Source organism: Catharus ustulatus, chromosome 2 (assembly GCF_009819885.2).
Source record: "Catharus ustulatus isolate bCatUst1 chromosome 2, bCatUst1.pri.v2, whole genome shotgun sequence".
Taxonomy (NCBI): domain Eukaryota; kingdom Metazoa; phylum Chordata; class Aves; order Passeriformes; family Turdidae; genus Catharus; species Catharus ustulatus.
The window spans coordinates 18,025,906-18,050,473 of record NC_046222.1 but is presented as its reverse complement, the minus strand read 5'-3'; the positions used below and the strand labels follow the sequence as shown (position 1 = coordinate 18,050,473).

Here is a 24,568-nt window from a genome sequence, read left to right as displayed (position 1 = left end):
TGAGCAGTTTCTCATCAAAGGATACAGAAGAGGCACGAAGAGCCCTCTCACTGGACAAAAATATCAGTCACCAGAGCACACGTGACTACTGTCCACAGAGAGGAATACTAATGTCTCATGGAATTAGAACTCTGTTAATAATTTCAGGAGAGCTGGGAGTACGCTTTGTACTTATGCAACTTTGTATGTAACTTTTTATTTTTTTTAAATAAAAATTTGCTGAATGTCAGAAAGATGTATTTGTACAATCTCTACTTCCTGCTTGTATCATACACGTAAACCATACTTTGTCCATGCACACAAATAAAGAAAACAATAGTCTAAATGGTATTGCAACCTCTGGGCTCAGCAGGCCCATCATCAAAGCAGTGATAAATGATAGTTTTTGAAAATAATACCACTAAGGATTACTGCAGGGAGACTCTGTACTGGGCAAATAGTGCTTTTTATATTCTCACCCTCAACCATCCCATATACACCATAACAAAAGAAAATAAAGATCACATGTGGGCAAACACACATGTTCCTTGCTACAGCTGCTGTGACTATAAAATTATGTCATTTATATCAAAAGCACTTTTGCCACACATGCAAAACAACTAATTCCTGAATTTCTTCTTGTTGAGTAGTGCATCTTCAAGGCCACGGTGTATCAACAACGGTGTACTTTTTATATACGTGTCACATAACTCTGCAGGTCTGGGAATTTAAAAAGAAAGAAACGTAAGTATTGTTTGGGAAGAACAGCAATGTTTTGTGCTACCTACACAAGTCACAGCTTACAGATAATTTTTTTTTTCATTTCAAAATTGAAGGCACATTTAGTATTCAAATAGTAGAAAAATGTGTTACTAACAGCAAGCGATGTTTTAGCCTCTCCACAAAAACAAGGTGGACACTGTCTTGGATCAAATTCACACCTATGAATTTGAATAAGCTGCATTGCTCACAGGTTCAGCTGTCTGACCCACCTGTCCATATATTCTAATGCTAGTTTACTTTCACATGCTGTTTTGCAAGCTAGTCAGCCTCAGCACCTGATTCATCCCTGCTTCAATGTGCTGTGGATTTTCCAGGGAAGGTTAACATAGAAGCAGGCAGAGCTCAAGAGGTTACTGCCTCCAGCATGTGAGTCAGAGCATTTGCCTTCCATCTGTAAAACCTTCTGTCACTGGTTAGGAGCCATCTTTCAGAGCAGAAAAAGCAGACAGACTTCCAGCTCTACCCTAAAATTAAATAGGTAATTGACAATGTCTGTGCCTTTGGAAGCTCCACCTCAGCACTAGAAGGTAGGTTTTCATAACTTACATGAGACCCAAGAAAAAATAGGCAACTTATTTAAAAATGGATCTCCAAGCAAATTTCTGCCTTGTTCTTCAGCAGGATGAGGTAACTGCAGGGAGCCCATCCTCATCTCCCTTCTGGTCTGCTTGAATGCAATGGACTGGCAAATTTGTTTCCTGGTCTCAACTCTGTCAAGAACAGGCAGTAGCCAATTCTGGAGCAGGCCCTGCCTTCCACTCCATCCAGCTCAGATTACACTCACTGGTGCACATTTATCAATATGTTTATGAGACACCAATGCACTTGTCCTTTGTACTGCAGCAGTGCTTGTATTCCTGTTGGTCTAGAAAATTATATGGGATATTTGGATGAACCAAATGTAGTAGTCATAAGTAACATAAACCAAACAGCACACTGTATTTGTAAGGAAGCCCGTTTTTAAAAGTCATACAGTAGTTTCATGAATACAAGCCGCACGGAGTATAAGCCGCACTTCCGGTGCCTCGACAATGTTGCTGTCTTTGTCAATAGATAAGTCGCACCCTGAATATTAGCCGCACTTTCGTTCGTAGCGAGAATCCGTGCGCAGCTTTCACAAATTGGCCAATTAGTAACAGGATCGCGGCATAGCGGGGTTTACTGGCTCGGGGTGGGGCCAGGCAGGCTCGGCCCGCTCATGGTTGCCGACGGGGCTGGCCGGGTGGTGCTGCCGCCGCCGCCGGGCTCGCTGGCCCCCCCTCTCCCATCAGCACCGCCCCGCTGCCGCGTTTGCTCGCCCTGCCGGCGGGCCAGCCGCCGCCGCCGCTGCCAGGCACGCCGGCCGCCCCGCGCCATGTTTGCTCGCCCGGCCCACAGGGCTGCCGCCGCCGCCAGGCTTGCCGGCCGCCCCCTCCCGTCTGCACCGCCACCGCGTTTGCTCGCCCTGGCCGGCACTGCAGGCCCCCGCACCGCCGGGCTCCCCCACGCTGCTGGCCCCGATTCTGCTGGGCTTCCCCCGCTGCCAGGCAGCCCCACCCGCCGGGCTTCCTGCTTCTGCCATGCTCCCCTGCACTGCTAGCCCCAGTTCTCCCGGGCTCCCACGCCCTGCTGGCCCAGGCTCTGCCGCCCACCCCCCACACTGCAGGCCCCGCCTCTGCCAGGCTTTCCCACCTCAGCCGGGGCCGGCTGGGCTCCAGCTTGGCTTGGGGCTGCCACGGGCTCTCACTTCCGTTTGGCAGCTTTTAGAATATTGTTCATGTATTAGCCGCCCTCGAATATTGGCCGCGCTTCCGGGTTTCCACCAAAATTTTGGTCAAATTGGTGCGGCTTGTATTCGTGAAATTACTGTACACCTTTTTCCAACTAGAGTTAACTAGTACCTGATTTTTTGCTCATTGCCAATTAATGCCTCCTAGAAATGGCATGATATAAAAGTATTTCAAGTGAGCTAACAGATTTGGAGTGGGCTTACTCTTTATCCCAAGAAGCAAAATGCTGTAATTGTAATTGAATGCAGGAGTACTAAGCTAAGGGTCTAATGATGCCTCATGACAAGTTCGCTCAGTATTCAGGGAGAAACATGAGTACCAATAGCATCAACAAGTGCTTTTTTATCCTATTCCCATGAAAAGTACAGCTGATGAATAGAAAAGACTCAATAATACTGTTTTTATTTTCAAGCCTTATCATCTAGCCTAAAATCTAAGCTCTTCAATGAGAGCAATCTGAAAAATAGCAAATTGAGTGAAATCTGATTTAAATACAATCCAACAAAACCCAGAGAATTCAAGTAACACCTAAAGAGGGGGAGAGGGACAGAAGGTTAATTTTAAACCACTTTCCTGTGAATTTCCATTGGAGATCCCCAATTAAATGCAGAGAGAAAGCTTAGTTATATCAACAGCAATAAAACAAAACAAAAAACCAACCCAAACAGAACATCCCACACCACCAAGGAAACATTCCATGCATCTTAAATACTACATGAGCATAAAGGAAACAAAGCTATTTGACTTTCCACATTTGATCAGAAACATACTATTGCACAGTTCTCCCATTGGCTCATGCTCTTCACTGTTTAGGAATACACATTCTTCCTCTTTGATATAGGATACATGTATTCTTCCTTTTCAATTAAATATAATTTGAATAAGAACAGCACCTGTCCTGAAACCTGTCTTCCAAGTTTCATTGAATTAGCATTGGGTAACTCTAAACATCAAAACCCTCAAATGCTTAGCCATTAAATCAAATATCTGCTAGACTTACCATCATTCTAACATCACTCCTTTTGCATCTTTAAAAGTCAAAAGAATGGATTAGTAATGAGTGAAAGAGAAATAAATGCTTCATAGTTAATATTCAGGTTAATTCTAAAATTCAGGTTAGAATGCTACTACTCAGCATGCCAATCAGTGAACATAATAGCAAAAAAAAAAACCCAAAGTCATCCCTTTTTCACTGTCAATTTCCCTCACCTTAAGTGCTATCAGAGTCTCCCAACACCATGAGAGAATTTCCCCAACCCAAGGAAATATGAAAAGAATAGAGTGGGAAGAATAGATTTTGCTGTGATCATTAAGTATTTCACCAAAATAAATCTTTCTGAAGAATTAACATCAATTTTCAATACCACTCCCTCTTCTTCCCTTAAAAGCTGGACATTTTGCAAAGCAAAGAGGGTGGAGGTAATATCATGAGATATTAGATTTGTCCTAAAACAGTCAAACAGTGCCTCTGGCTAGCAAGCACAGTGGCACAAAACAGGAAGTCTGGAGCTGCAGGCAACATTTCATAGAGAAATCCAACTCTTACTGACTCACAGAGCCACAGAAGTTGCCACACTGATCTGCCATCTTAGTGCAGTGGTATTGGGAATTAGAACCATCTTTATCCAAAATTAATCCCTTAATGAGAAGATAAACCTTGAATATCACCTACCATTTAGTGGTTCTTCTACAGCTTTCTGCAAAACATTTAAAAATATATATATGTATAAAAAGCCTTCATGTTTACTTCTGGCTGGCCACAGTTAAATTACTCTAATTGACATATACAGTAAGTAGTGATTCTACAAAAACGAAGAAAGCTTAATGTTAACCAAATTAGTGACTAAAGGTCTGGGGAAAAAAAATATCAGTCAATAGCTGCATTCTCCAGGTTGTTTTCCCTCACTGTGATGTTTACCCAGATGAAATACCCCTAGGTGGCAGCGGAAGCCATGCAGATACTACTTTTAAGCTCTGAAACCTAACTGATTATTTCTGTCATTTGATCAATGGTTAGTAACAAAGCAGCAGGACTAAAAAATAAAAGAAAATTAGTAGCCAAGCAAATCAAAGTGGAATCTCCTCAAAAAGAAATACATGACAGTTGTGCATTTAGTCTGGTAGACAATCATCAGAAACAACACATGCAACCTACAGAAACACTAAAAAATATTTTTAAAAAATCAGTACTTCGTTAAGATGGCAAATTTCAAAAACACATCTTTTTGCCCTCCAACTCAGGAAAATCTCAAGAATCGTTTTTTAAGTGTGCCCCAGTGTCAAAATGATGCCCTTCACCAATATTAAGTTTTCCATAGTCTTTAGATGACACAGAGTCAAAGTGTATTCTTAAAATTACTTCGCACCTATTTATTGCCTCAAAGCACAGCAATGTAGGCTGAACAGACCTTGATGGAAACGAGCAGCTTATTAACACACACCAATTTCCACCAGGTCACAAAATGTATCACTTGAATTCCTCTGTATCTAGCCCTCAGCTAGATAGTAGCCCTGCAGCTGCAAAGAACATATTTGTGCTTGCTGAGGTTTCCAGTGACCTCTAAGTTTTAAAAACTTCTTTTGCTTTCATTCCTGTCCCCAGTTCAGAGTGTAACATGATGTTCATTCTTGTGTTGCTGTGGCTATTTATTTCTCAATTCCTTGCTGCCATGGAAGACCACCTTGTGCGGAGAGCAGCTCATAAAGAGAACAGAGTTCTCATCAAAGGATGCTATTTTGCATGCTGGTTTCCAGTTCATAGCTTATTTAAAAACAAAAACGAAGTTAAAGGAAAAAAATACCCTCCTCTTGCCCTGTTTACCTGCATTCTACAACTAAGCACGAGGATGTTAGATAAAGACAAAATTTCATTTTCAATAAAACATATCTTCAATTCACTTCTCAGCTCATTTTTATAACGTAATTATCTCTTAACCTCCTTTCCTTCTATTTCTTATAATTCTGTGCATTTGTATTCCTTCCATAAAGAAAGACTAATCCTCTGAAATACTCTTCCTTACAATGAAAATGGATGAGTAAAAGCAAAGAAGTAAAAAAAAACCTAAAGAGCTCTTGTCCTAACTGCAGTCAGCTCTGTTAGAAACCATCTTCAACAGCTGGGTCTCAAGCTCTAGACTAGAGACCTGAAAATGTGTCTCAAACGATGGCTGGCATCCAAGAGGTGGGATGAGTTAGTATTTGCCAGACTCCCTGCTACAAGGAAGTTTTACTGATATTCTACAGCTGTGCCTCTTTCCTTGCTTCTGGAAAACACCAGAAATCAGGCAGTTCACATTCATGGATCACTCGAAAGCACTGTGTAAGACTGAACATTACTGTTTTGGGAACTATTATTCTACAATTCAAAACTACCAACTGGAAAACCTTAAAAAAACCAAGGTATTTTTCAATTTGTTCTGTGTTACCTAAAGACAGGCACTTTTTTTTCAGAAGGTCTCATCAAATTAGGGGGCATTATAGGAAAATCAGAAAAAAGGTCAAGGCTATGCCATCTGTATAGCCAGGAACTGAAGAGAATACCAAAGGGTGCTGGTGTACAAGACCATAGAAAAAAACCTTTTAATTCTCTGTTATAGGTCACCTGGATATTTTGCACTCACGTTAAAGAAAAAGCTCTTTAATAAGGTGAGCAAAATGGCTTTTATATATTCAGGTGGAAGAGTGCATTGTAAAAGAATGCCAAACTTCCACCACCTTTCAGTGACAGCAATGGAAACTCCATTTGGGCACAACAGTCAGAGCAGCCCTGTCAGGGTGGCAATTACAGTACCACAGACACACTCAGTAGGGACAATGGAGACCACCAACTCACTCAACATTAGACATCTGTTACACAGCCAGAACTGTTGCTTGCTACCAACCTGGTCTGAACTCGAACTAGTGAAGAAAGGTTCAGTATCTCACTACAATCCCCTGAGCCATCTAGTCACCCCAAATTTATTAATTTTAAGCTTACCCCCGGACGAGGATGATCTTTCATTCTGGAACCTAAAATAATTACAAAAAAGTGACCAAGCAGATGAATAAATGTCACAATCAACCAAACAAAACCACAGAACCACAGAATTGTTAAGGCTGGAGAAGACCTCCCAGAACATCAAGCCCAAGCAATCAGCAAGCCCAACCCAAGCAGCATCACCATCTTCGCCACTAAATCATGTCCCCAAGAGCCACACCTAAACATCACTTCCAGTGATCATGATTTCACCATGTCCTGGGCAGCCTGTTTCAATGCTTGACCACCCTTTCAGAGAAGAAATTTTTCCTAATATCCAACCTGAGGCCATTTCCTCTTATGTTGTCATTTGCAGCCTTGTAAAGGTATTGTCTACTGATGAAACTTGCAGCAGTTGTAACACACATAATTGAAGCTTTCCTTATCCAAAAGGTACTTAATTCTAGAGCCTCTAAGCACTCTTCTGTTTAGGAACCAAATGATCTTATCACATACAGTGTGTGAATTGCCTCACACATGCACTCAGCTCTAAAGGTAAATTAGGCTACTCACTATTCATTGTGCCTATTTTGGCATGCTAGAATCTACCCCAACAGTCATATTTGACTTCTTCAGCCAGCACAATCAAACCAGAAATGAAACATTTATACAGACCATGAGCACACAGCATTGAAGTCAATATTATACAAGTATATACAAGTAAACCAAAGTCAATAAAATACAAATTTATTGTTGCTATTAAAAGGCTTGATTCACATCTGCCATATTTTTGATTCATCTTCATTTATCTTGGATATCAAGTATTAAGCATTCTGCAATGGAAATTCTGCCTGTCTCAGGATCTATTTCTGGCCATGCCCACACATGGTGTGCACACATTACACCTGGGAGACTGCATGGTTCAGAGCAGATTTGTGACTGCACTCACTGTGACCACTTCAGCTTGAGTCTGGAAGCAACTCATCCTCAACTGCACAGTTCCGTGCCCACAGAAGGTGGACAACAACAAGGTGTTGGAATAGCCTTCATGAACAGCTTGAACAAATGTCACTCTGACCCAAGCTGTAGAGTCCACAATGTTATGCTGGGTTTTGCACAGCATTGCTGGGTTTTGCTTATTTAGTGCATTTTTAAATCTCTCATCTTTTTGAGATCTGATGAACAGATCAGTTTTTGAAACAGTTTCTTTTCAGTTTCTTTTCTCCTGGGTTTTAAAATTAAGGAGGAGGAAAATCAGGGTTCACTACAATGAAAGGTGTGCATTCAAATTGCTCTTCTTTTAACCTACTTCTAACCAGTACAAATCAGTCGGCAGATTTCTGCTTCTTTAAATCCATGTTTTGATAAGCTTTTGTCACCACTATACCACAGTCTATCTACAGAATCCTTGACACCTTTTTGCTCTCTTCATTCAAAGATTCAGCTGGCCAACTGTGTAAATGCAGAACTTGAACAGCAACATCCCTCCTACAACTGAAACAGTCTGACTTAAGAAACTTGGCTATGTTGATATCTAAACAGTTTATGATGATAAACTTAACTCAAGAGTCCCCACACGCTCTATGAAACAAAGCCAACACACACAGACAACTTCTCAGTAATTTTTAAAACTATGTAACTGTGAAATCACACCTTGTGCTCAAAGAAATTATGTCTACTTGAAAGGAAAATAATGCAGACTATTAGGTGCTACTTACCCATAATAAACACGTAAGCCAGACTGAGCAAACTTGCAATAGCCATAATAGCTAAGCCAGCAATCAGAACAGACCCGTGTAATGGAGGACAGGCTGGGAAAAACACAATAAAAGAACTGTATCAACCGACACAACAAAGCACAAACTCTCATTTTCAGATATGACTGCTTAGTAAAATAAATAAACCTGATGCATGATTAATTTCACTTTCAAAGCCATCCTGGAACTACTCCTGCACCTTTATTTTTTTTGTATACATTCTTTAGTGATACAGAGGCATTTACTGATTTATTCTGCTTATCTCAACTATTCGACTAGTTTAGGCACTCCACTGTCATTCACTGCAATTGATAACGTTCTTTCATTAACAGTATTTTCAGTTTAAACTTACATCTTCAATCCCAACTGCTTTGGACTGCAGTTGTATTAGGTGACAGAATACAATACTGTTACTGTTATTACAACTATCTGTCAGCTCAACCCAGGATGAGCTCTTTCTTTTGACAGTTCAGGGTCACTGAGCTGAACTCCCAGAAATACAGCTAACACTACAATGTATGTACCTGGGAGAAGAAAAAAATGAAAAAACTAAAGATACTTTTAATTTACAAGCATTATAAAAGCATCCTCCAAAAAATCCCTGTATTAATGCTTTACCAGAAATCTCTCATCAGTTTATTTTACTATTATAACCTACAGAGCTCACAAATACTTCTGTAAATACTGAACAACAAGCATAAAATTCAAATCACGACTCCACTGAAAGGGCTATCATTTCACCCAGATTAGACAATCTTTAAAAACGACTTCAAGGAAAAATAGGTCTTAAATCCCCAACCTAATAAATGACTAAAACAATAAATCAGGAGCATAAAAGTGCCCACAAGGAACATAAATTTGCATTCTCCTACTGAACATACTGCCAAAGTCCTAAACTGACCTCTTCTCTGCTGTAGAGCTCTCTGGTGGCACAGGGAAGGGCAGAGAGGCGAAAAAGGGAGGCCAGGGGTAGGGAAAAACATCACTGTGTGTGGTGGTTAACTGGTGTTCCTTTACCACCCTGACAGTTTCTCAGTGATGAAACAGTGTCAGCCACAACCACTCTTACAACAGCCCAAGAACATTTCCAAGTTTATTGCTTCTACATTTACCTTCCTAATGTGTTTTATTGGTATTCGTTGAAATATTAATGGGTTCAGTTGTAAACAAGAGAAGATTAGCAAGGAATTTCTGATTTAATCACTGAACATTAGAAAATTATTATTATTATTATTTAATTTCTAACTACCCTAGGCCTCAGTAAGAAAAACCAATAATAGTCACCCAAAATCAACACTAACATGCAAAATTAAAACAATCAACTTTTCTTTTTTTAAAGCAGCTGCTCAAAGAATGCAGTCATTAAACTGATGTATGTAATACTTCCTTTAGGCTATTCTTCTTTCACCAGATAAAAAAGCATTAGCACAGTAGTCCTAAACTACATTTACAGAAGTTACTAAGTAACATTCCATGCAGTGAAGCCACTTACACAAAGTTTTACTGTTAGAAATAAACAAATATCAAGTGTAGATGAGTAAAACACACACTTTCCCAGAAGACTTAACTGCTTACCTGGGACACACAGTGCAAAACCAACCACAGCAATTATAAAACCAAGAAGTTTCAAACCTATCAGAGCCAAGGTTGCTTGCAGCTGACTGTCAAAAACTGCAGGAAAAAGAAATAAAATTATAAAATTTAACTACAGAGATATAAACTACAGATAATTGCATAAAGCTAGAAAACAGATTCTCCTAAATTCTGAGCTCAGCCAGTCAGCATGATAACAAAACCTCAGGTCATTGCTCCTGTATGTATACACGTAAAATGATGTATATAAAAAAATTATAAAAAATACAATTAGAAAAAAATGGAACTCACATTCTCAGAGATAGTTATTCAACCCAGTCCCTAAACCCAGGAAGGGAGAGCAGAAATCACTCAGATGTGCTACCCTAAATCTCACTGTTCAAGCAGGTTAACTCCTACTTCTGTGAAGCAACATTCTGTTTCAAGATATTATAAATGTGATGAACCCAGGATGCTACTCAGCACCTGTTTATAAAAATGAGAATATTTTGTAGATTATGGGAAGAGTTCAGTTTTTCTCTATCCATACTGAGTAAAGAAATACTCACCAATTCCAAACATGACGTACTGAAGTGGTACCAAAATCACAGCAGGGATTACCATTAGGCCAAGACCAGCCTGATTCTGTACAGTATAGCCATCTGCAAACATTTATGTAGGAATCAGTAAAACCAAAATTGTTAACTGGAATACTGCACAAAGCAACATAAATCAAATCGCCAAATTTGCTGGGTCCAGAAAGAAATCCCACTGAAGGGCCAAAGTCACTTTCTGGTCTCTAATATTCACCCAAGGCAGTAGGATAGAAAATATACATAAATATGGAGTCTGTATCTTTATGATCACTTGAGGGCCTGACAACTCCAATGCTGTTTCTGCGGTAGTCTGCATATTTTTATTTAAAAGTTAGTAGATGGCAATTAATAGGTGATACTAACTTCCATACTACAGATTGGAACAGATTTTTCTCTGCTCTTACTCCCTTAAATTAAGAGAACAATTTTAATCACTTACCTTGGATAAAAAGAGCAGCGCCTACACCAGCTACAATTGCAAAGATGACAAGTGCTATAATAACGCACACTTTCTTCTGAGATTCAATTTCATATTTTAATCCTTAAAGAGAGAGAGAGAGGACAAAACAATCAGACATACAGATTCTCTCACTAAAATACAAATGATTTGGACTGTTCCTAAATAAACTCAAACTTCTAAAAATTAAAACTTTATACATTCCCAAGATTTAATTTGTTTTCATTGTTTGATATGGTTAATATGGTTTACTCAGAAAAATGACACCTGGCATCAGTGTTCTGGTCAAATTCTTACTTTCCCCTCCCATACAATTCAGCTGATATGTTATCAGAATAACTTTGAGACATGGTACAGGTTAATTCAGGTAAATGCACTGCTGACATTTAAATGTCACAGGGAATTTATTACTCAGGTGAGTGTCAGGGAGGGATTTAGAAATTCCAGGTTTCATTCTCTTCCTCATGACACTGGGTGAGACAGATCACATCACCTCTGTCCCCAAAGGAACTTAAATTCTAAAGGCCAATCCTGTAAAACAAAAGTCCCAAAAACCCCACCTCAAACAAACCAACACAACATCCCCCAGTGCACAAAACCAAGAAAACATACATTCTCAAATATTACACAGAAAAATCATGCCAAATTTAATAAATTATTTAAAGGCATAGAGTATCACTGGTGGATTCCCAGGCTATCTAAAAGAGTACAAATTAAAGGGAAAAAAAAATGCACCAACACAAAAAAATCCCAACAAACAGTAAGTACATCCATATTTATTAAGTTAGAGATAGAACACTTATAAAGAGAAGTTGTCTTTATAAGTGAATGCTCTTATAAAATGACAGTGATTCGCCATGAAATTATTATTTTCCTAAAAATGTTGAAGCTCTGCTATGAATGCAGGGCAATGGCAAGTCCTGAACAGACCAGAGCTTCCTATATCATTATAAAATACAAAAATCAGGAATACAAGAATACAGAGATAAAGTAATTTTTTAAAGTATGTATTAGTTTTCAACCTTGGACCATGGATGGACCTTTGAAAAGTCACAACACTTCCAGAGATTCATGAAACATTTATAAAGGAAGTTATATATAGATGGTTGAATACATATATTATTATTAAAAATCACAATTACTTTCCATTTCTTATGGACTTGACTCTTAGCTGAAATGTTTCTCTTTTTAAATTTATTTTTTAGAAGTCTACAAATTGAAAAAGGCAGAAAAACCTCCAAGACTGATGTAACAAATTGCACCATCTGAAAGACCAGGACATAAAGCACTCTCTGCATTGCACAGATGTTGGATAACAGCGTATAAAGAACATCTGCAAGGATGTCTGACACTGGTGAATTAATGTATTGCCTCTAAAAACATTTAATAAAATCACCAATGTCAGTGTTAAATTATAACTAAGCCAGTGCTAAAAGACTAATGAAAAGTTTTACATTAAGAGGAGAGCACACTATCCTTTCTCATATTGATTTTATGGCAATATAATGAAATATTTTTAAATTATTCAATAACGTCATGGTGAATCAACAGTGAAGAAAAGCTTCACACACACCACGTCTCTGTGTATTATCTGGATCAATTTTCACACATCTTTTAGATGTGAGCACCACCTTCCACTTCACATGGATGTCTTTATGCATGGAAGTGATTTCTGCACAAATCAGAAACTGCAAAGAATTAGAGTAAATACTTACCAATAAAAATTAACTGAGCTGCACACAAAATAACAAGTAAGATCACCAATGATATGATGACAGCCCTTTCCCCTAGAATGAACCATGATCCTAGAGAATACAAAGAGAAATATTAGGAAGAGAACAAAAACTGAGGTTATTTGCTTTATATTTATCATTCCTCTTAGGCTATGGCCTAGATTGCCCAATACTAGATGCAATTTAGCATTAAGAACTATAATTGGCTAAGAAACCTATGTCCTCTACCTAGGTATTTTTCTCCCTGGTCATCTGGATGACAACCTACTTTTTCAGTATTTCTACTTATCCCAGTGTTTTCCAAACTGGAAGTATTAATTTCCACTGGAGCAGAGCATATGTTGGTGCTAGCTTTTGGCACTACAACCTACTGAACTTGGGGAACTATGAAAATCTCTGTAAATCAGAAAAACAGTATTTAGGCTAAGCAGAGAAGATACGAGAAGTCCAATTTGATGCCTCTGCCATTTTCTTCTGCTTTCAATGGTGGTAACTCTGGAAGAAATCCAGAAATGTGGTAAGGAATACAGGAGCTAGCCTAAGTGAGAGGGAAACAGTGCCTTGTTAATTGTAGGTCTTCCCAACATCATCCATCTAGACGTTTTTCCCCTGCATTCTGGATGCCTTAGGCTGCTCAGTCATGCTTTAAGACCCTGTAAGCCACCTTCCAACATAAAAATCTGAAAATATCTCCACTGAACTAGAAAATGCAGTAAATTCTTGCATCTCTGCTCATATATTCATTTAGGCTCACTCAGTGGAATTCAAAGTCTCAATTTCTTATATTACACTTGCCACCATTCCTCTGCCTGCACATTTGCTTCCAAAGAAAATTCTAATCTCCATTAAAATGCGTATTTATTGCATTTTTCTCCATACACAAAAGTTGCATCTGTTGCTCTAGAAACATGTAATTAAGCAGCAATACTCACAATTTTCAATGTCAATTAAATACCCCGAGGGCAGCTTTTAAGTTCAGAAGTTTCCCTCTTTCCCTTCCCTCCCCTCCTCCCAGAAGAGGTCACAGAAGTAGATACAGTGCATACAATGGAAATACAAAGCAAATGCTAAGCTGAAGGCAAGAAAATGGAGAAATAGCTGCTAACTCTTAACTCACCAAAAGAAGGTTAATTTATTGAGTTGTTTAAAACAAGACTTTTTGCTTCATTCCTAATACGGAAAAAGCAACTAATATTGAACAGTAACTTCAGAGCACAGCAGCCACTCCCTAATAAGCCAAAAAAAAAAAAAATCCCAGCGATGCTGTTCAATGCAACTGAGAATAATTAAAGAAAGTAACTGCAAGTAGAGACTCTGAGAACCACTTCACTTCTTCCTCTTTAGGATTTCCAGCTGACACTATGTGCTATCACAAAAAAGAAAGCAGATAAGAAGCCTGATATCTGCTGGGGCTTCAGCATGCACCACAGAGCCACATGTGGACTGGTCCTGGAATCTGAAAGAACGGAAGTTGCAATACTGCAGACACATGCAACATGCAAGGAAGAGGAACTGCTGAATGCATTTTCCTGGAAATATACTTCCCTTACTCTGGAGCTTCATAGTAATCAACTTAACTCCTGGCATAAAGTAGTGGTTTGAGAGCCAATATAGGGCAGTCAGTTCCAAGCTAAAATGAGAGACTGCCAGACTGGGGGGAAAGAAGAGTGAAGAGGTAAAAGGGAAAGGAAACAGGTGAAGAAGACAAGGAAGAAAAGAAGAAACAAGAAGGATGAGGAAATAAGAGAAAAAGCATCAAGAAAAGAATGATAAAGAGAGCAAAAATAAAAGAAAACGTGGAAACTTGATAGTCACTCTCCTGATCAGGAAAGAGTGTCTGTGCACAAAGATGAGGGCACTTGCAAAGCAATCTTGCTCACAGGGCTACCCACTGCCTAGGTGAACCCAGGAATTCACTAAAGAGAGATGCAGGACAGCTGGTTCTTTGTACGACTGTCTTTGTAAAAGTATCAACTGGAACATGCTAGGAGTGACAGAATGAATTCATTGCTCAGAAATGACTGAGTAAAGACTGGTACGGGATTTCCATTATCCACTAACCCTTTCCAAAACTCACTTACTATACTTTCTTCTACTAGCTTACTGTCTCAAGAGTTTCTGTAGAACACTGAGGAGGAGCAAGCAACAAAAAGTTGTGCAGAAGAACTGAGAGAGAGAGCAAGCGACTGTGTTTCCTTCACCCTCAGACCTAGGTTTTACATTTTCTAGCCAATAGTTTCAAACCTAATGCGACCTCAAAACTATGAATTTTTCACCAACCACATTTTTCCTCTGGTGTTTCGTCGCCGCAACTGACAACTAGAAATGAAATTAGAAAAATTGTATCAGTTTCCTGCTCTGTTGTCTTTATACTGATTTCATAATTACAAACACAAAGAAAATAAAACTTGCAAATGGGACTTGATTCTCCTGCACTCTCAAGCCTTGCTTCCTGGAGCATAACTCTGAATTGCATAAACAGTCACAAAGGTGTGAGTAAGCTGTAAGAGAATGAAGGAAACAGAGACTGTGTATACCTCTTCCCCTGGCTTTGCAGTGTTCTAAGAAATGAATGATCTTCTAGCATTTTCAGTTTCAATGTGTGTGCCCTTCTCAATTTCAGGATCATGTTTGCTTTGCAGGGTATATGGTTAACTCAACAACTAGACCCAGCTGAGAATTACAAAAACGTCTGCAGCAGGATACGAGCAAGTTTGAGCTTCACAAATATTTTATTGTGAAATGTGAAAACTAATAGCAAAAGCAAACTAAATTCTAGAGTGTGTGGGTAAGGCTCCATGCGCTACACATATGCAACACATTCAGTGCTTCTGAGCAGCTCTCCAGAGGCAAAACAGATGAACAGGGCACACCCATGTCCAGTGAAACTGTCCCATCTGCATAGCACTTGGCAGGTAACCTATGCACAGCAGAACACATTATTCAACAGCTGAGGCGCTGGAGAATGTGGGCTGGGACCGACAAGATAAAGCAAAATAACCCTCTGGATGAAAAATTCATTTAGTGACTCTCATTCATTTCAACATCACTTTAAACACCATCTTTTGAAGATGACACTTAATGCTAAAAACTACAAGTTGCCATCTAGCAGTAGCATTTTGAACCTTGCTAGAAGACTGCCTACCTTCAGACTGAGTTTTAGAGCTCTCAAACCAGAATTTCTATTAGTTCTACCTGTAGTTTTCCAGCAGAGTTAAAGGTTGCAAGAAGCAATTCTTCCAAGAAAAGATCTCTGCAGCCACTGTGATGGATGTATACATTTCAGTATTACAAAGATGATCAGAAGTACATCAGGCAATAACATGAGACTACTGAATTTATCAGCGCCTATATAATCAAAAAGCTGTGGGAAAGCATAGATTCTCCTATATGGGACCCAAATCATTAGGTCAGACATTATTACAGAATGAAAAAATGTGTTCAGATCTTTCCCATGGAAGCACTCCCCTATAACTTAAACTAAAATAAGCCATATTAGTTTACAAGTTAGAAGGTCTAGGTACTACATTTCTTGTATTTCACTTTAAAGGAATACATTGCCACGTTCATTATTTCTTCTCCTTCCCTTAAGAATTTGCTTGCTTTCCCTCCCAACAGGTTCTGAAACAATAGCAGACAACTCACCTGAGCCGTTTCTAAGTTCCAGTCTGAATTCTCCTTCTCTGTTTGATTCTGTTACTTCACAGCTGTAATTTCCAACAATTGCTTGTTTACTGTTGAGCACCAGTGAGGCATCACCATTGGTTAAATTCTCAAGGTGTAAAAATTTTGCAGATGAAAACGAGGGATCAATATTAAAGTTCTTGGTTGCTCCACGATAAGAAAAAATTGTAGTTCCTTCCTTTTTCCATATAACAAACATGGCTTCGATATTTTTCTGCCTTAGATTAGTCACGTAACAAGGTAAAACTACAGTTTCATTACAGCCATTTTTTTCTATAACACTTGTCCCAGAAAGTATCAACTGAGCAGAGCCTATAAAGAAAAATGAAAATTGGCACATTCAGAATTACTTCTTAATCCTCAAGAACAAAGAATAAATAATTACAACAAGTGAACTAGGAAAACAAAACTCTCCCATGAAACCACAAAAGGGAATCATGCTTTAAGGGATCAACAGAAGGTGAAAAAAAGGTGTCATTATAATTCTATTTACTCCTCTACAAAGACTCAGCCAATCTCACATTCATTTAATGTGTAGATACCATAACCTATAATACATTTTTTTAAAAAAATCGGGTTGCCACTTATTTACTTGGACATCTCTCCTATTTCACGTGTGGAAATAATGCCTGGTTTCTCCAAAGCATATGGATAACATCAGCCACAGTCTGTCCCACTGATGTGCAGTTTTTTCCTGCTGATCACACAAGTATCTAGAAACTGAGGTCCAGGCATCAGCTCCAAACAAGCTTGCTTTCCAGTTCATTAGGGACACAGGGAAGAAAGTCTTACTAATAACTTCTACGAGAAGGCAGGCAGGGCAGCTTAATCAAGAAAGCTTTGTCACTTGTTCCTTCTTATCTCTGAAGGTGGAGCCAAATGCCATAGTTTAGATAACTTCTTGCAAATTCTCTCTCCTTTCCAGTGGAGAAGGTGCACACACAACACCGTATATTTAACAAGATTACTACTTAGTATTTAACTGCATACACAACAGAATTGAAAATGGAGAATTTGTAAAAATGACCAACCTATATTACAAATTACTGTGAATATTGTCTCTAACAATCACATTCAAAGCAGGTAAGGAAAAATAAACACCTCACAGGACTATGTTACTACTGCTGGGTCTTCCCATCTCTTTCCCACATTGCATCACAGTTCTAAAACAGTAGCACTGACTGACCAGTGTTTCAAGAAAGACCTAAACCCTATATCAAGATTTTATCAGAAATGAAGATCCAGTCATCAGTTCTTAAGAATATCAAAAATTGTAAAAGCAGTATACAAATTACATCAGAAACCAGAAAAAAGAGGTTAATTAAACTAGCTTGGCTGTAAGCTATAAAGGCTTTGAATATTTTATTTTCTCTGTTTTTCTTTGTCTGTATGAAGTCATAACAAAGTTTAATAGTTTTCTTCATAGTAATTGCTCCCCAAAGTCCCAAAGACATTAATAATTCAAAATGCTTTACTACATCCATCTGATAAAACCAAATATGGGAAAGAATACGACACTCCCCTAGTACAGTAAACTCTGACACTTACAATCTGGAACAGCTCCAGGGACTTCTTGGGAACTGCTAATACTCATATGCATACAATCAGAATGATGATATGTATTTAATGGCTAAATTTAATTAGGGCAAGGGAAGAAAGAAAAGCAACAGCAAAGGGAAAAAAACCAACTTATGTCACTATTTGCAGTAGTTCTTTTTTTTTCCTCAAACCAAGAGTCTCAGATCACATTTAAAAAACACGCTTGTTTTAAATATCACTTTAACAGTCTAACACTATTTCCTGGATTACTACTAAACATCAAAAGCTTAAAATAAACTGGCTCTGTATATAACATGCATGGATGGCATTTCACAATGAAGGAAGAAGCATTCTCTGGTTTACTCATTGTGTTGCAATTTTTAATAAAAGCAATAAAAGGAAACTATACACAAACCTTAACCTATGCCCAAATAAAAAAAAAAGTACACAATTAAAACCTTCAATGATTCTTTGTGAAATAAATTTCCCAGTTGTTTCCACACTAAATCATGATAATAACTGTTGGGATTTTTCTTCTTTTTCAGAGCCAGCACATTTACATTTTTGCTCTGCGATCTCGCTGCTTTCACGGAAGAGGTTGTGTGGCGGCTCTCCCACTGAAGGGAGCCCTGCAGACGGCTTCGTGCAGATAGCACTTCCACTACCAACTTCCCAACAATTCTGGTGGTAAGAGGAAGCCAAGAGAACCCTCTCCCAAAAGCTACCAAAACCAGTAGGCAATGGATTACCGGGTGGGCTCTTAGCCTCCAACTTTCTCATAGATTATCGTCACACGAAGGTGACAATTTTACAGCCTTACACTAAGCAGCGTGGGGGCTCCTGAAGAACTTGCAGCTGCGAAGCTGCTACAGAAAGGCTGCTGCACATGCACTGCAAATTCAGAGCGGCCGCACACAATCGGCAAAACCATGAAGTTTGGTCACTGCCCCTGATGGGCTGAGACACTTGACATTTAAGCCAGTCTACTGCTAACCTCAGAACCGAGACTACAATTTCGACACGAGGTATAAACACTCAAGTTTCGATGTGCTGCTGGCAGAACAACATCACAGCACCTCCGTGAAATTTTGTTAGCTCTGTCCCTCCACCGAGTTTCTTCTCAAGGCAGAGAAATAAGAATTTAAGACTGGGCGATGCCAACTGCGCTTCGATGGCACACAGACCTAATACTAAAGATCAAGAAACGCCGTCAGCCCCAGACCCTGTGCAGCAGTGTGACTATTTCGGGAAGGCAGGCTGAGCTGAGCTGCCCAATGCCCACGGGGGTGAGGAGCGAAGCTCCGGGCACGCTGTCTCTCCTCTCCCCCGCAGCTCCTGCGGGGAGCAGCCCACGGCCGGCCCCGGGGAGAATGCGGGGAGCGGCGGCGGGGGCTGATGACAGCGTGTGTTGTTTGTGCGTGTGTGTGTCCCTATTGCTTCCCCGAGGATGGCGATCTATCGCTACGCTCCCGCAGTCCCACACACGCCGGCTGCCAGCAGCAACAGCGGGAGTTCCGGGCAACAGCGCCGCGAGTCCCGTCACCGAGCGGCGGGAGAGGCGGCAGGACGGGCGGCGGCCGCTCCGCCCCGCTGGCCCCGGGACAGACCCTCCCCTTCCCGCGGCTCGGGGGCCGCTCAGCCCTTCCCTCGCACCCCGGGGCCCCGCCGGAGACACCGCCGGTGTACCCGCGCCGGGACCGCACGGGATGCGCCTGGGGGCGATCGCTGCGGCCGCAGCCGGAGGAGTCAGGAGACGAGGGAAAGGGAGAGAAGGCAGGAGGGCGGGTGCGGCGGACACTCACCTGCGCCCAGGGCGCCGAGCAGCACGGAGGCGGCCAGCAGCCACATGGCGGAGCGGCGGCGGCGCGGCCCGGCGCAACAACGGCTCGAGCAGCGCCGCAGCGGGCGGGCGGGCGGCGGCGGAGCGGGGGGGGCGCTGCTGCCGCTGATTGGCTCGGGCCGCTGGCGCGGGGGCAGGCGCGCGGGGCGGGCCCGACTTCACCACGGGCCCGCTGCCCCCCCCCCCAATCCCGCAGCCCGCGGGAGGAGCGGCGATAAGGCTTGCTTTCGGTAGTGTTTTGTGTCTTTTTTAAGTGATTAGCAGGACGTGTATCGCACGGCTGCCCGAGCTCCGGGGCCGCGGGGCTGTGGTTCGCGTTTCCCCGCACGCACGGCGCAGAGGGTCGCGTTCGGGGCCGGGTAAAATGGCTGCCAGGGAAAGGTGCCGGCTCCAATGAAAGGGGAAGCGTTCACAGGGTGACTCCTTCAGCGCTTTATTCATTGCGAAAGAGGTTGATTTTTTGACGGGTAGAAACCCCGTTGGGGTGGGCGAGAGGGACGGAGGCCGCGCTTTCGTTTCCCCGTCCCTTCCCGGTAGTCAGCTGACCGGCGCCTGAGGGCATCTCCTCGCCCCGGAAAGCCTGGGCAGGACCGGCCTTGCCAGGGGCACGTTCGCTCCTGGCTCCAGTCATACGCACTAAGTGCAAGGGAAACACAAGGTGTTCAAAAGCACGGAAGAACTTGTAAGTGATCAGCTGTTGCACTTCATTTGAAAGCGAGGATAAATGCTCTCTTTTCCTATGTTTACAGTAATACATTTGACTATTTCAACAAATGTTTCAACGAGTTGGATTTTTGGGTTTTTTTGTTTGTTTTTTTTTTCCCAGGAGTAGCTCTTTATTAGAACTTTTAACGTAGAGTTGTCTTAAAATTTTGAATCTGCATACTTTTTTCTGAAATACATGTTTATAGACGTGTATATACTTACAATGTTGTTACGAGTCCCAAAGTTCAACAGAGGACGAAAGCCAGGGTAGAATCAAAATTCTGTGAGAAACTGAATTTCCATAGGTTTGACGTCTCCTGTGGATTTACTGCATTTATGGGGTTTTGCAACATTTACATTGGGTAGGTCTACCCCACAAACAGCCCCCTGCTTCCTGAGTCTCTATTCTCAAATTTTCCCCAGCCCTCCCTAAGTGATTAATGAGTACTGTGGCCTTGACTGCTGCGTTTGTTTCCTCCACACATTCATAAAGCACTCAGACATCTCCGGCATTCAAGTTTAGTAAAAAGCCTTGAGCTGTGGGAGCCATCTGACTCGAGAAACGATGGAGGGGGCTGGCACAGAGCTGCTGATCCTGCTCCTGCCAGACTGACTCAGATGATGTTCTCTGGAGGCCAGAAGAGAGGAGCTGGAGCAGAGGGTAGCAGGGAAGACATGTCTGCGTCAGCCGTAGCTCATATCTGTGTCTGTGCCCTGCGTGCCAGCACGCTGATAGCCACAGGCACTGGGGTCCCCTTTGTGGGGAGCTGCGCAGCATTTTCTGTAAGAAAACCAGGGATGCTCTCCTGCTGCAAAGAGAAGGCTACAGCTGCAGCACGCACTCGTCCCTGTTGCTAAGGTAACACATATCACACCCACGCTGGCCTAGAAGCAAAACAGCGCGCATGGGAAATTTCGTAGGGCCAGGAGCCTCGCGTGGGAGAGCACTGCTCTCAGGTGCTGCTGCCTTCTGTACTCCTGAGCCAGGTCTCACAAATCCCTCTCAGATAACTCTTTGCATGCACTTTCCCTGATGGTGTTGGAGGTTGCTGTGCCATCCAGCTAGGTGTGCACCTGAAATACTTTGTCTTGTAATGCTCTGCCTTGGGCTGCTGAGAAATGTCTGTAATGCCTCCGCTTGCTGATGGTTTCAGGCAACAGGACTGTGCAGTACAAGGCAGTTAGATGCCCACTGAAACAAAGGATGGGCAGCTCTGCTTTCCGTTCTGAATCAGGAACACAGAGCAACCTCTACTGTAATACAAGAGCTGCATGTTTTTAACCACTTTTTAACACCAGTCTTGTTTTGCCCAGCAGTGCATGCTGTGGAAGCCACAAACACATCTCAGCAGCTGTGAAAAGCACATCCCCAGTGCTGACTTGTGTTTAAGTCCAAGTGCTCCAGAAGTAAAAGATCATATATTTTGAAAACTGCCTGAGCCTCTCATTTATGACTTCCAAGGCACACTTCTGGTCTTTAAATTAGGCGACTTATTTTATCACAACTACTAGGCACGGATCTGCCATTTTATACTGGTTTACAGCTCTTTGGAGTGCCATTGATCACTCTGGGGTCAGCAAGCTGTGACAGGCACGAGTCACATACAAAAGCCAATGAACAGGAGGCAGCGACTGCTGTGGCTGGCAGGAAACTGCTGTAGAGTGACATAAAAGCCTGAATGCCTAAAGCAAAGGGTGTCAGTAGCTGTGATTTGTCAGACCGACTGTGAGGGCTGTCTCCCTTGGCAAGAAGTGCAGTGGCCAGGCCTCCATTTGTGTTCCCGGACTCACTCACCACAGGTACCCAACCCTAACACAGAAATCACCCACACCCAGAGCTCACAAGGCAGCAACATGAGGGTAATACCTTGTTCTCCCTCAGGCACCACAAAGGATTCACAGAGGAGCCTTTTATCCCTTTCGCTTCTGATCTGGAAACCTAAGCGTGCCGAGGTTAAATGAACTGACTAAGGTTGCATAATTAGCCAGTGGCAGAGCTGAGAATAGACACCATCTCCATTTTTCCAGGCCTAACATCTAACTCTCAGGCTCTTCTTGGGGGCATAGGCAGGGCTAGCAAAACTGTATATCACAGCTCTATAGAATATGACATTTTTAGAACAGGCTCAACCCTTAACTTACTACAGTTCAAAAAAACCCCCAAAACCAAAACCAAACCAAACAAAAACACAGCAATTTTTTTTTAAATGAAAAGCAACAATATTTTCTTTTTTAGAGTGTTTGTGCCTGGGTAAGAAGGTAAAAATGGAATTCAAGTGACATTTATAAATATTAATGGAATTCTAAGCACTAGCACGTTAAATAAGTTCCCAAGGGCCAAAGCCTGAATTGAGTAACAGTTGCTGAAGACCTAGGCAAAAATAAAGCAATGCTGTGAAGAAATGTTAACCTTTCACAGATGTTTGGTAGGGCTAAAATGCAGTCATTTGTCCTCCATTTCAAAACAAACTATTTTTAATATGCTCCCACCCTTCCCCTTCTTCGCTTACTCTCTTTCTACTCTTGTTGTGTACTTGAATGCATTTTTTTGCAATTTCCTTTCTTCAGCTGCTGCTATAGGTGCTGGGATTTACCAGGCAACTTAGTGACATTAGTGACTTAGTGGGGGGATGTGGGAGACAAGAAATCCTGTTTACTCTTGGTCAACAGAAAGCACTCTGGGGAAGGTTCAGCTAACAGCGAGATAAGGGGGGGAGGGGGTGAAACTCCAGCCTGTGAAACTCTCCTGCCATGAGGGCTTCTGAATGCAGATTTGTGTTCCAGGTCACTGAATCCCTGCTGCAGGCCACAGCTGAGACAGCTGGGTAGAGCAACCTGGGGGTTACCTGCAGCTGTCCTCCACTTACAGAAGACCTGGATCAGGTTATTGACAAGCCAAGAGGAATTACATGTCATGGTAGCTAGGCAGTGAAGATGGTGATCTGCTTTCACCTTAGGCATTTTCCTCCTTCCAAGAACGTCCTGTAATGGTGAAGCAGTATGTATCATTCCAGGGAAAGGTTCAGCTAAGTTACTTGGTTCTCAAGGGTTCTAGAAACCTCTCATTTCAGGCAAGATTCACTCAGAGAGAGGGTCAATTCTTCTAAAATATTTAAGGAGAAATAGTCATAGCTTTGATGCTGTTTAAAGATATGACTTCCCATGCAATGCAAGTCAGAGTCCCTTTTGATGTCAGAGAGAATAAGGCTCTACCTGTCCTCAAATATCTGTCTCAGTCACCTAAATGCATTTACAAAGCTGGCATTAGCAGCTTTCATTAGTGGCTGGCAGGTCTCTGAGAACAGAGAACACACTGTCCCCCACACTAGGCCTCTTTGTTAGCAGTGCACCCATTATGTTCAATTAGTCGCAGCATGGAGTGTATGCTGACCGTGCCTTGCACTTTGCCTGTCTGTCCAGCCTGGGGCACCTACCAGCCCAGCCCAGCCCAGCCCAGCCCAGCCCAGCCACCACCCAGGTTCTGCAGCCTGCAAGTACAGGCCCAGGGCAACACAGTGCCACTGCCTGCATCAACACAACCGAGATCCCAGCCAGCAGAAAGAAGGGCTGTGCCTGCTCCCCCTCTCCACCGCTGCAGCCACAGCCACAATGATGCCCCCTATGAAATCACACCCATGGAAAAGAACAGTACATTTTGTAAGATGTCTGCAGAGACACCCATGCCCACTGACTCCAGTGCTGCAGACTGGCTGCCTGCCTGCCTTCAGCCGGGATGGGCTGAGGATCAGCTGAGGCCTCCCAGACTTCCTTGACATGGCATACTCTCAATGTGGTCTTGTGCTTTGCCCTCTCCCTCCTCCTCATCCCTAGCCCCAACCCAGTCTGCTGCTTTCACAAAATCCATAGAAATATAATTATCATGGAGATGTCTGCCTCTGGCAGTTTTTCCTTTGGAAATAATTATAATTGGCTGTGGCAGTTAAAAACTTATCGGTGTAGACAGATGACAGACAGTACAATCACATAAGCTTCCCTCTGAGAAAATAAAGCTAAAACCCATTTATCATCCGGGATGGAAACAAAAGGTCTTCCTTTGAAGAGCCAGGCTGTGAAAACACAAAGAGAAGACTGTTATGCCCATGAATTAAGTCTGTGGTAGGTAACCAAGCACAAGTAGTTCATTTGCAGCATGATGGTACTGTAGTAATTATCGTATCACTGCTTTCATCTGAGGAATA

At 41.9% G+C, this 24,568-nt stretch overlaps 1 protein-coding gene across 3 annotated transcripts; it reads right to left on the bottom strand.

Moving 5' to 3' along the window:
- Positions 1-576: 576 nt before the first annotated feature.
- CD47 (CD47 molecule) lies at positions 577-19,718 on the bottom strand. Of its 3 annotated transcripts, XM_033051415.2 has the most exons (11): positions 19,627-19,718; positions 16,247-16,597; positions 12,584-12,673; positions 10,851-10,952; positions 10,385-10,477; positions 9,819-9,914; positions 8,205-8,297; positions 6,508-6,539; positions 4,204-4,228; positions 3,532-3,559; positions 577-699 (listed from the first exon to the last, which is right to left on the bottom strand). In XM_033051415.2, the coding sequence occupies exons 1-10, from the start codon at positions 19,670-19,672 to the stop codon at positions 3,534-3,536; spliced, it is 954 nt and encodes a 317-aa protein (XP_032907306.1). In that variant the 5' UTR covers positions 19,673-19,718; the 3' UTR covers positions 577-699; positions 3,532-3,533. The 3 variants fall into 3 exon arrangements, with proteins under 3 accessions (XP_032907306.1, XP_032907308.1, XP_032907307.1); XM_033051417.2 differs by lacking the exons at positions 3,532-3,559; positions 4,204-4,228; XM_033051416.1 differs by lacking the exons at positions 577-699; positions 3,532-3,559; positions 4,204-4,228 and adding an exon at positions 4,244-4,333.
- Between the last annotated feature and the right edge of the window lie 4,850 nt (positions 19,719-24,568).

Coding starts and splice junctions, on each gene's coding strand:
- CD47 (XM_033051415.2), bottom strand. CDS start 19,672: ATGTGGCTGCTGGCCGCCTCCGTGCTGCTCGGCGCCCTGGGCGCAG. Junction 16,598..19,626: donor GCTCGGCGCCCTGGGCGCAG/GTGAGTGTCCGC, acceptor TTTTCTTTATAG/GCTCTGCTCAGTTGATACTT. Junction 6,540..8,204: donor GGCTTACGTGTTTATTATGG/GTAAGTAGCACC, acceptor TAATTATTTTAG/GTTCCAGAATGAAAGATCAT.